General features: G+C 35.8%; 1 protein-coding gene across 1 annotated transcript; it reads left to right on the forward strand.

Moving 5' to 3' along the window:
- Positions 1–4,509: 4,509 nt before the first annotated feature.
- LOC148586950 (ankyrin repeat-containing protein BDA1-like) lies at positions 4,510–5,493 on the forward strand. The gene is made up of 2 exons (XM_088514412.1): positions 4,510–5,142; positions 5,374–5,493. Exons 1-2 carry the CDS (start codon positions 4,510–4,512, stop codon positions 5,491–5,493), a joined length of 753 nt encoding a protein of 250 aa, XP_088370538.1.
- Positions 5,494–11,723: the final 6,230 nt, after the last annotated feature.

Below are 11,723 nucleotides of genomic sequence, written 5' to 3' on the forward strand. Positions count from 1 at the left end.
TTTATTTAATTTATCTACCTACTCTTTAGGGTCGACTTTACTTAAGCATTAGGGTCGACTTTTAAAGTTGACCCTAATAATTTGTCTTCAGCGTTCACTTTAGTGAACGCTATTGGTCATCAATTTTAATTTTTAATTTTTTTTTAATTTATCTACCGACTTAATACTTAAGCATTAGGGTCGACTTTGAAAGTCGACCCTAATAATGTCTCTTCAGCGTCCACTAAAAGTGGACGCTGTTGGTCATCAATTTTAAGTTTTTATTTATTTTTAATTTTTTTACCTACTCTTTAAGGTCGATAAAGTCGACCCTAATAATGTGTCTTCAGCGTCCACTTTTAGTGGACGCTATTGGTCATCAAGTTTAATTTTTAATTTTTTTTTTTAATTTTTCTACCTACTCTTTAGGGTCGATAAAGTCGACCCTAATACTTCAGTATTAGGGTCGACTTTGAGAGTCGACCCTATTGATCTTTTATTTGATATTTTTTTTTTTTTTTCTTCAGCTTTTGGTGGACGCTATTGGTGTACAATAGTCGACGCTAAACGTTTTTTTTTTACCCTAAAAATTTTTCCCGCCCCTTTAATAATTCCCGCGTGTATATTAAGGTCGACTTATTAGCGTCCACTGTAAAGTGGACGCTAATAGTCAACATTTCGACCCATTATTAGCGCCCACTTTTATGTGGACGCTAATACTTAACTATTAGGGGCGACTTTCAAAAGTCGCTTAATATTTGAGTATTAGGAGCGACTAATAAGTCGCCCCTGATGAGTTAGTTTCTTGTAGTGCCATAAGGAGCCATGCAGGTTGAGGTTGGTGAGAAATTGAGGGAAAATGAATTGGAAAAATGCTTGGTATATATATGGTTGGCTCAGGACTAAGCATTTTCTCAGCCGAGTCTTGATTTAAAAAGGGCCTCACTTGGCCCGAGTTTCAAGGTTTTAAATAAATGCCCGGTATACTGCTAGGCCCTAAATGAATGCCTAGCTTGGCCCAAGCTATTACTCCATCAATGAAGGTCGGACTTAGCGGCTTTCAATTTATAAATAAATACAAGCATATTAACCACAAACTTGGAATACTTTATACTCATAAGAATTTTAAATAGTTTTAGAAAATTAAAAATTAATATAAAAAGTTTAAGAGAATACTTATACCACCCTTCCTCTGCTAATCCTAATACAAATAATTTGGTGCTTTTCCAGATTAAACACATCTGCAAAAAAAAAAAGGTAGTTTCTTGAGAAATTGGGTCAAAAAAATCACTGAAAAGGATTTCTTCTAAACATGCCCACTTTATTTTTGGGACCCTCCTATTCCCCCACGAAACCAACTTTTGTTTCGCCTGTGCCGCGATGCTTACCTTCTTCTTTTTTCTTCTTTTTGCTCTTTTGTTACGGTGGTGTTATGGCTATTATTCCATGGTTTGAAGCCATATTCCATGGTTTGAACTTTCAACTTTGCCCAAGAATAAGAAGAAGAAAAAAAGAAGCTAAAAACTCGGAAAGAGCAAACAACGTTAAACACATTGCTTCAGTGGTGTGTAGATCTAGCTCATTCATCCAAATCTTAGGTTCAATTTATATGTTGTTATTAAAATAACATAAATATAGTACTACTGTGAGGCCAATCTTCTCATCATTTAAAGCCATTACCTTTAATCGTCTGTCTATTTGATTTGATAGGAGGGATGCAAATGCTTATTAATTATAGGAATATACTTCCTGCCTCTTCTCTCAAGTCTCCCATAGGTTCCCTTTTTCTTTTCATTTTTGTAGGTCTGGTGACTGGGTTCCTATTATAAGCATCATGGAGAGGTTCCCCTGTTCTTTTCATCTTCGTTTTTCTTTTTCTTTTTTGTATGTCGTCTGGATTCTCTTTATTGTATTGAACAAAGTGCACGTCTTATGCTGCATGAGTGTCAAAAATAAAACAAAGAATGTTATATTGAATATAATAAAAAAAAATAGGGAATAATGGTGAAAGATGATAACTTTTATATATATATAGTGACTTAGGTTCCATTTACTTCGATCTAAAATAGTTTCTAGAAAATAATTTCTATAATTTACGGTGTCTATTTTGACGTAAAATAGTAGTCAACAGAAAATATTTTTCTTTTGACCGAAAATTCGTCTTTAATTTTCGAAAAATAATTTACGGTTTTGAAAACCGTAAACCATTTTCCGACTTTGAGCATCTCATTCTCAAATCGACAAACCTTGCTAAGACCCGCCTAAAAACCTCGCCAGGACTTGCTCAGGATCTGCTCGGGACTTGACCGGGACTCGCCCAAGAGCCGCTCGGTACCCCGCCAGGACCTGCCCGGGACCCACACGGACCTGCCCAAGACCCACCCAGGACTTGCCCAAGACCTGCCTGAGACCTGTCTGGGACCCGTACGGGACTTGCTTGGGACCCTGACGGGACCCGCCCAGGACTTGATCGGGACCCTGTCGGGACCTGCCCGAGATTCAACTGGGACCCTGCAAGGACTTGACCAGGACTCGCCCAGGACTTGACTGGGACTTGACGAAGATTCGGGCAAATCCCGGCAAAAAATATTTTACGGTGTTTACCGTGCACGAAAAATAATTTTTTTTTTAAATATATATATATATATATATATATATATATATATATATATATATATATATATATATTCCAATAAAGTCCCAAGCGGGTCCCGGTCAAGTCCCGGGTAGGTCTCGAGCAAGTCCTAGTCAAGTCCCGGGCAGATACCGGCGAGGTCCCGGGCAAGTCCCAGGCAGATCCGGTCAAGTCCTGGGCGGGTCCCGATCAATTGCTGGGTGGGTCCTGCCGGTACTTGGTAAACGCCGTTTTGCCCTTTATTTTCTGTGCGCACGGTACAAGCCGTAAAATGTTTTCGACAGAAAATATTTTCAGGGAAAATGACTTTCCTGAAAATATTCTCCAACGGAAACCATTTTACATCGAAGTAAACAGAGCCTTAATTAATACAAACCAATTTTTTTTCTTTTCTTTTTATTAAGAGGGTGACATTCACATAGGACAATAAAAGCAAGTGTTATAAAAACTCCAGATATTTCTTTTATTCATTCCCTCATTGGCAAAGGAAATAACTCGTGAAATTAAAAACAAATAAAAAATCAGATTTTAAATAGTTTGGTTTGGAAAGCACGTTTCTTGTTTCAAAATTTGACAATTTTGTTTTGTTTAATTTGTTCATGTGTCAGTCAATTACGAACGGTCTTAAATTTGAAGATACTATTAAAAATGCATTATAGACTAATTTATAGTGAGAAACGTTTCTATAAATAGCATTGCCTTAAAAAACAAAAAAACGAAAAAAAAAAAAAAAAAAAAAAAAAAAAAAAAAAACCTTAATCATCTCATTCACCGGGAAAGAAGAGGGATTTCTTTCTTTTGCCGACAAAGACACTAAAAAAAACCAAACAAAAGCTAATTAATTAATTTGGTCAAACCCATAAGATTCCAATTAAGATGTTAAAAAAATGAGTAACTTCACTCAAAACCTATGAACTTCCATTCGATCTGACAAGTCTTCCTAAATTTCAAAATCTTTCAATTTAGTCTATTGAACTTTCAATTGCTCTTAATTTAAACCTCTCCATCAAATTTTGCCGTTAGAAATACGTACCAAAAAAGACCAAAATATTCTTGATTTTCTTTTTTCTTTTTTTTTTTTAAAAAAAAAAAAAAAAAAAAAAAAAAAAAAAAAAAAAACTTTTTGGAATTAAGGGTAAAATTGGAATTTTATATAAAAAAAAAAAATCAAAGGTATAAAGGTCATTTAATGTTTAAAATTTAATGGAAGAGTCCAAATTAATTACAATTTAAAGTTCAAGGACTAAATTAAAAGATTTTAAAGTTTAAATAAATTTATCAAATCAAATAAAAGTACAAAATTTTCAGTGAAGTTGCACCTTAGAAAAACATAAAACGCACGGGATGTCCTTTACGCTTCATTGTTGGAAAGAACGTAAAACTCGTTGCTTGAGTAACGTGTGCAGATCTGATCCAAATCCAACTCGTTTTAGTGAAGCATTGACGACTTGTACAAATTGATACAATGGATGCAAAAGTTTTGGACAGGACAGGACTGATAAGATTCCGTTTGTTGACACTCCTTTACACTTATACATCTGTTTATGAAGGGCACATATGGTTTTTCCTTTGTTCATTCGTTAAACGAAAGAAAATCGACGGAAAAAAATTAAAAGAAGCTGGATCTGTACACATCTGAAGGTGGGTTCAGGTATCATGTGTTTTTCCACTTGTATGTCAGTGATGTCACAGCGGTTCCCGAATCCCTATATCCATCCATCTTAGCGTCCTTAATTAGATTCATTACTGTTCACTCAGCCAATCCTATAAAAGAAAGATGAGCTAATCTTCTCATTTGCCCCAGTAACTAGTAACTCTCCTTATCTGCATTAGTTGTCGGTTTCAACATTTTCTTTTGATTTCCTAGCCTGACTATCGCTTTCCTCTTAATTCTAATGGATCAAAGTTTGAGGAATGCTGTTGAGCAAGGAAGCATTGACGCCTTATACGCATTGATACGGGAAGATGTAAATGTTTTGGATAGGATTGATGACATTCTATTTGTTGAAACTCCTTTACACCTAGCTGTATCTTTAGGGTACATCCAGTTTGCCATGGAGATCATAAAGTTAAAGCCCTCATTTGCTAGGAAGCTTAACCAAGATGGCTTCACTCCCATGCACCTTGCTTTGCAAAAGCACTATGCGGTACAAAATGACTATGTTTTACAAAGACACCAGACCCTATTGGTGCACCGGCTACTTGACGATAATGAGGACCTTGTCCTTATCCGAGGAAGGGAGGGCGTGACTCCTTTGCATTACGCAGCTCAAATAAGAAACCTCCCTCTTTTGAAAAAATTTCTGCAAGTCTGTCCAAAGTCTCTTGAAGATGTAACAATTCAAAGAGAGAATGCATTGCATATAGCCTTGAAATATGGCAAGGTCCAAGCTTTTAAGCTCCTGCTAAAATGGATTCGGCAGGCTTGGTTTAAAGATGCCAAATTATTAGAGGAGAAATTGTTATTTTGGCAGGATGAGGAAGGCAACACTGTATTGCACGTTGCAGTATACAAAAATCAACTCGAGGTAAGTCCTTTCCACTCAAAGTTATCTAGTAAAGGAGAATAGAGTTGGTATAATGGAGGTCTATCAAAAATTGTCTTGAAAATTTTACGTAAGCTTTGCGGTGTGATATTTGCCTTTATTTTTGTCGGTAGTTGTAAAATTTTATTTAGCAATATTTGGGTTTTTCTTTTTTCTTGGGGCGACTGTTTGGATCAGTAATTATTCATCTTTCCAATTCTCTACATGTTGCAGGTAGTGTCGTTGTTAATGGCTACAAAATTAGTTGATTTAAAGGCCAAGAATTTAGAGGGTGATACGGTCTTTGACATCTTGGAACGCCAAACACATGTTGAGAGCCAACGGATGAGATAGGCTACGACCACGTGCATGTTGTCGTTTAAGAGCTATAGGTAAATTATCTTTAAGCCTTTTCCAAAATTTCGTACAACGACGGTGTGGGAAGCTTTTCGTACGAATACGTCGTCAGGAAACAGATATGACAGAAGAGAGGCGCAATGCACTGTTGGTTGTTGCTGCACTACTATTAATGGTCACCTACCAACTAGCACTTAGCGCTCCTGCGGAAGCTCATGATAAAGCCAATCAGTTCAACGGCACAGCCCCGATCAACGCCAGAAGAGACCCATTCGCCCATCTGTTCAACAGCACAGCCCCGCTCAGAGCTTATTATAACGCAATCAATAAGAACGTGTTAAATGGGAATGCCTTCCTTTTGGCTAATACTATAACCTATTTCCTAACAACCCTTACATTTCTCTTCCTCGTCCCTGCTGATTTGATTGGATGCGTGCTCTGCTCACTCCTTATACTCCTCCCTTTTTGCTATTGCGCTTCAAGTCCGTTAATAAAAATTCGTCTTATAGCCACCACTGGTGAGTATTTTGCTTTAACTATTCTCTATCTTTTCATCTTTCTGTTCCCGGGCAAGCGCGTCAAACGTGTTTCTTCATTTGATATACATATAGATTAATCACCCGCCATCCTTTTCGTCTTATTATTGTTGCTTTAATTTCTTTCTACACAATCTTAACGCCCCTTCTCCACAAACCAAATTACCTTCCTCATGCCGTATCTCTACATTAATCTTCTCGTACCCACTAACAGGAGTGCCTGAATTGACTTCTTAAATCGGTGACAACTCACATTTGATTGCCACTATTATGCGTGACAAGCGAGGAAGATCATGAAGTCGTGGGAGCTATATATTCTGGTGAGAATGATATTTTTAATTCTTGTGTGAAAGTCAAGTACATGGGAAAAGGGAAAATTGGTGTGATGTACTTGTGTTGTTGTTTTTTTTTCCTTTTTTTCGATTGATGTACTTGTGTGTTGTATTAGTAAGCTTTAATGAATGTTTCTTGAGTTATTATTATTATTTTTATTTTTGTCTTTTTTCTTTTCCACCAACGTAGCTAATAAGCAGTTATTTTAATTATTCCTTTTCCCATTTCCCGTTATTGATCAGAAAAAGTAGTTATTTTTAATTCTTTTGTGTCGAAAACTAATCTTTGTCAAGATTTCAATTCTTGTACGTTGTTGCCAATTACGTGCACTCACTACTATGGTAGGATATCGGAGGTTTTTATACCAATTGTAAAGTTCTATATTGATGAAATAGTAATTGGGATAATGGAATAGATCGATTAAATGGAATTACTGGAATCGAAAATTACAAAGGAAATGCAAGATTCAAAGTAATTATAACCCATCTATCCCAAAATTAACAATATAAAAACATATTTTCAAAAGACTAAAACAAGATAACAAAATAGAAATATCAAAGTTTATGTGGCGTTCTCCTTTCAACCAACAAACTAATTTTTTTCATGGATCAAATATTATTATGAAAATCACGCTACATACATAGGCTTTAAGAGAATGGAAAGAGGAAGAGGTGATAACATTAATTACTCCATATCAAATCATATCTAATTGCTGTAGGCAAATCAGGAAAAGACAGCCATGCATGATAGTGTAGCATTTGTTTAAGCAAGCACATTACACTAAAAAAAAAATGAAAAAAAAAAAAAAAGCCAAAATTGTGACACTTGGAATGTAATGTCTTAAGCCCAAAAAACGTCACTACTGATGTAGTGACGTTTGTATAGAGACATTTGACAAATGTCCTTAAACATAGTAGCTGGATTCAAAATTAGAGATGTTTGAACAGTGAAAATATCAATTTTTCACGACATTTAAGTCCAAACGTCACCTTTTGGAAGGCGACGTGTTAGTAGTACACACGTCACCTTTTTTAAATGTGACACTTGCACTGTTCAAACATCACTACTCTTTAATAAAATTAAAAATATATATATTTACAACAAAAAAAAAAAAAAGCAAAAAAATAAAATTATTATTCAAATTAATTTTAAATTTGAAGGTTCTAAATGAAGGCCAATAACTGCAAGGCCCTAAATGAAGGCCTGGCTCGGCCGGACCTATCACTCCATCAATGGAGGTCAGACCTGAACCGATAGGGCTTTCAATTTACAAATCAATACAAAAGTATACTAACTACATACTAGGAATAATCATAAACATTTAAGTAGTTTTAAAAAATTAGAAATTAATATAATTAGTTCTAGAGCACACAAAGGAGCAATTAAGGAGAATCATCTAACTAGGAAACAATTGATCTCCTTTTGGATGAAGAAAATTTCATTGAAGCCTTCACTACAAGAAATTAGGTCTTTAGGGGCGACTCAAAGTCGCCCCTAAAGGTCCTAAAGTGGACGCTGTTGCCAACAGCGTCGACTTTTCGACCCTAAAGGTGTCGACGCTAATAGTCCGACCCTAATGATCAAATGTCTAATTATCAGGGTCCACTTAAAAGTCGACCCTAATGATCACTTTTAGCGTCCACTTTATCGCCCCTAAAAGTCGCAATGTTTTGACCCTAAAGATGATGTAAACGGAAGCAAAAGTCGACCCTAATAGTCAAGCATTAGCGTCCACTTTTAGTTAACCATTAGGGTCCACTTTATCGACCCTAATGGTCCTTTAAAAAAAATAATAATAATAACTATCAGCGTCCAAACCAAAGTGGACGCTGATAGTTAACCATTAGGGTCGACTTTTGTCAACCATTAGCGTCCACTTTTGTGGACGCTAATGGTCCAAAATTTTTTTAAAAAAAATTGACTATCAGCGTCCAAATTAAGGTGGACGCTGATAGTTAACCATTAGGGTCCACAAAGTCGACCCTAATGGTCCTAAAAAATCAAAAAAAAAAAAAAAATCTGCGATCGATCGCACTTGGAGTGCGATCGATCGCAACATCAGTAAGTTTTCGATCTCAAAATGTAGAAAACCTACTGACGTTGCGATCGATCGCACTTGAAGTGCGATCGATCGCAACGTCAGTAGGTTTTCTACATTTTGAGATCGATCGCACTCCAGTGCGATCGATCGCAGTACCAGTAGGTTTTCAGGTAGGTTTTTTATATTTTGCGATCGATCACACTCCAAGTACGATCGATCGCAAAACCAGGAAACAAATTCATATATTCGTGGAACTTAGATTTATCTTGGCTGCCTTAGAATCCATTTTGGGCTCTATTTTATAATCATTATATGCTGGTTTAAGAGATCCATTAAACTGAAAAATGGTGTGCAGGTTTGGCGGTAAGGATATCTTTTCCAACTTTCATCCTTGTTCAATTCGGTAGCTTACTTGAGAAAAGACAATATAAAGAACATGGAGAGTTAATCATAGATTATGGTTATCTCATTCTGTTTAGGTAATACGTTTTTATTCCAATAACCTAAGCTAAGTGTTTTGGGTTAGGCAATTCTCCCACAGCTTCCCTGTATGTGTAAAAGAAATTGTAGCCGAATGAACTAACTTTCAGTTGCTTAGCATTTCCTTGGTCTAGGCAAAAATTAATAAATATGGATTTTGGCTGTGGAAAAATATGAAGATTGAGAGGAGAATATTAGCATTTCCTTGGCATTCAGTTTGCTGGAATTTTGACAGAATATTGATAGCTAGTGCAGCCAAGTGCAGGATTTACTCATGAATTTAAGGCTGGAAATTTCGAAACTCTATAAATGTTCCCCTAAAAACATTTATAAAAAGGAAATCTTACCAAGCTTAAAATACATACACAAACATATTTAGGCTTTCATAACACTAACCTTTTTATAGGGATGTCCAAGTCAGCAATATAATGGAGTGTAAAACTGATAAATTCCTGCACATTTTCAATCCATCAGGACAAGGAATTGATAAATATAGTATGCTAGAAAATGTTTTGTACAGAGTTTTGGTCTACCATACAACTCTATAACCTACACCCATAGCCATTCTCACTATCCATTATTACTATAGGCTCGCAGAAGAACAACTAATAAGATGCTTTATGAGCCACAAGACCATTCTCAGAAAATACATAATCGTAGTCATCAATAACTGCAAAGAGAAAAGAGACACTTAATAGTATAGTCATGTACATATGAAAAATTGTGAAGTAGACAACTGCATTTGGCCCTGATTTTGAGAACTATTGAAAACCAATCAGATAATGCTTATAAAGGTTAGACTTGAAACTCATTTATAATCCATAGAAAACATAATGCTTGATTGTCAAGGTTCATGACGAATATTCACATGAAAAATACATTTGAAAGTTAATAACCAAAGTATATTTTTAGATCATGTTGAAACAAATGGAATAATCAAACAGATTTTGGGTTCCTAGCTCTTATAGCTAAGCAATTACCTTTCGAAGTTCCCGCATGAATTCTAACAGCATTGGAGTGACCACCTAGCATTTGAGTGGAAAAAGTTGCATCAAAGACAATTTCAAGCGGATACATGGAAATGTTACTTCCATGCAATAAATCTAAGAAATAACAACTTGCTTACCTATATCCTATGCTGCTGTGACCATAATAATATAAACAATACAATGGAACAAAATTAGCAAGCAAAATGAATCAGAGAAGAAAATTGGTACCTTTCTTGGAGCAGTAAGGGTCCCATCCACATCAAATAAAGCAATTAAACCAGGATTCGTAATGGCCATTTCGCTCAACATATTTTTCTGCAACACCAAATCCACAATATCACAACATCAAAATTATGTAAGACACCACCATTATACCACTAAAACTTTAATAACTAGACAACTAACCGTATCCACAATAGATCGATGACCAAAACACATAAGACCCAACTTATTCTAAAGCCAGCGCACCATCCCAAATAAAAAAAATTAAAAATGCATCTTCTCCACTGTCACACCACCAAAGCAAGCTTTAGCCAAAAAGCTAAAAAAATTCAACACAATCACTCAAAAAACCATAGCCTCATGTATGTTTAGTGTACATAGTTTTTATTAGATGCATTCTCTTGCTAGCGGCAGCTGAAATTAGCTCACAGTACAATTTCCAAATGGGAATTTCAAGAAATGGGCATTGTGCTGAAAACAGAGGAGCAAATTCTCAAAGGGACTGATTGGGAAATCAGGACTCGAGTAATGCGTGCAGGGAAATTCAAGAAATCTGAAATAAATAGGAATCTGTGTTGCAGATCGGGGCTTCAAGATAGAATTCTATGTAAATAAAGCTGTTAATCAGTTTGATTTGAAGGAGTCTCTAATGTCTTTGTAGTTTGTTGTTTGTCTGTAGAAGGTGGTCTAAGTTTGTAGCAGTAGTAAATCTGTGCGCAGTAGCAGTAGGTAGTTGTGTCTCACAGGTGGTAAGTTTGTTTTAGTAAATTGATGCTCATTCATCCAAAAACAAATTTCTACAAATGGGGTTTATACAAGAACAAAGAGAACATGGCAGAGGACAAGAAAAGGCAGAAATTTGAAGATGAAAAATCTCATAGAACAAGAACCCAAAAACTTAAATACAAAAACAGAGAAAAATAAAAATAACAGAGAGTGAGAGAGAGACTTGATGACCAGAAGACTGATGAACGGCAGTGCGGCAGATATCGCCAGCCTTCTTACCGGGGCACACGGCATCAACAGAGACTCCAAATGCCTGCAACGCTTGAAAAGGAACCATCGCCTGCAATCAAAAATCACACTGCAAGACATTAATCACATACATCAATTCAAAGGTGCGCCGGAGAGAGAGCTGTCGGAGACAGCTTAGTGCGCCGGAGAGAGAGAGACGAGCGCCGGAGAGAGAGAGAGAGAGAGAGAGAGAGTGAGAGTGATGAGGGAGGTAAGTGAGAGGGAGAGAGAGGCAGAAATTTCAGAAATTTGAGGGATTTTGGTGTTTTTGAGGTTTGGGGGAAAAAACAGTGTCTGAAATTTTTGGTTCGAAAATTTCAGACACCGCGCGCGCCACTTGTTGGCGCAAATTAAAATTGAGCATAATCAGCGGCAACAAAATTGGTCGCCGCTATTTAGGATTTTTTTTTTTTTAATTATACTTACAATATTTTTAGAATAATTAAGCACCTTTATATATATATATAGTTACAATTTTTTTTTTTTTTTAATTATACTTACAATTTTTTTAATTTTTGTTTTTCTTTATTTTCTCTTGTAATATGTTTTTTTTTTTATTATTATAATATTAACTAATAATTTCCGTTTAATAAATTTTTATGACAAAGATCA

This window comes from Corylus avellana, chromosome 3 (assembly GCF_965113065.1).
Source record: "Corylus avellana chromosome 3, dhCorAvel1.hap1.2, whole genome shotgun sequence".
NCBI lineage: Eukaryota > Viridiplantae > Streptophyta > Magnoliopsida > Fagales > Betulaceae > Corylus > Corylus avellana.

Excerpts from the sequence above, each read along its gene's own strand:
- LOC148586950 (XM_088514412.1), top strand. The coding sequence starts at position 4,510 with ATGGATCAAAGTTTGAGGAATGCTGTTGAGCAAGGAAGCATTGACGCC. Across the intron at positions 5,143-5,373 it reads TATACAAAAATCAACTCGAG|GTAGTGTCGTTGTTAATGGC; the intron begins GTAAGTCCTTTC and ends TACATGTTGCAG.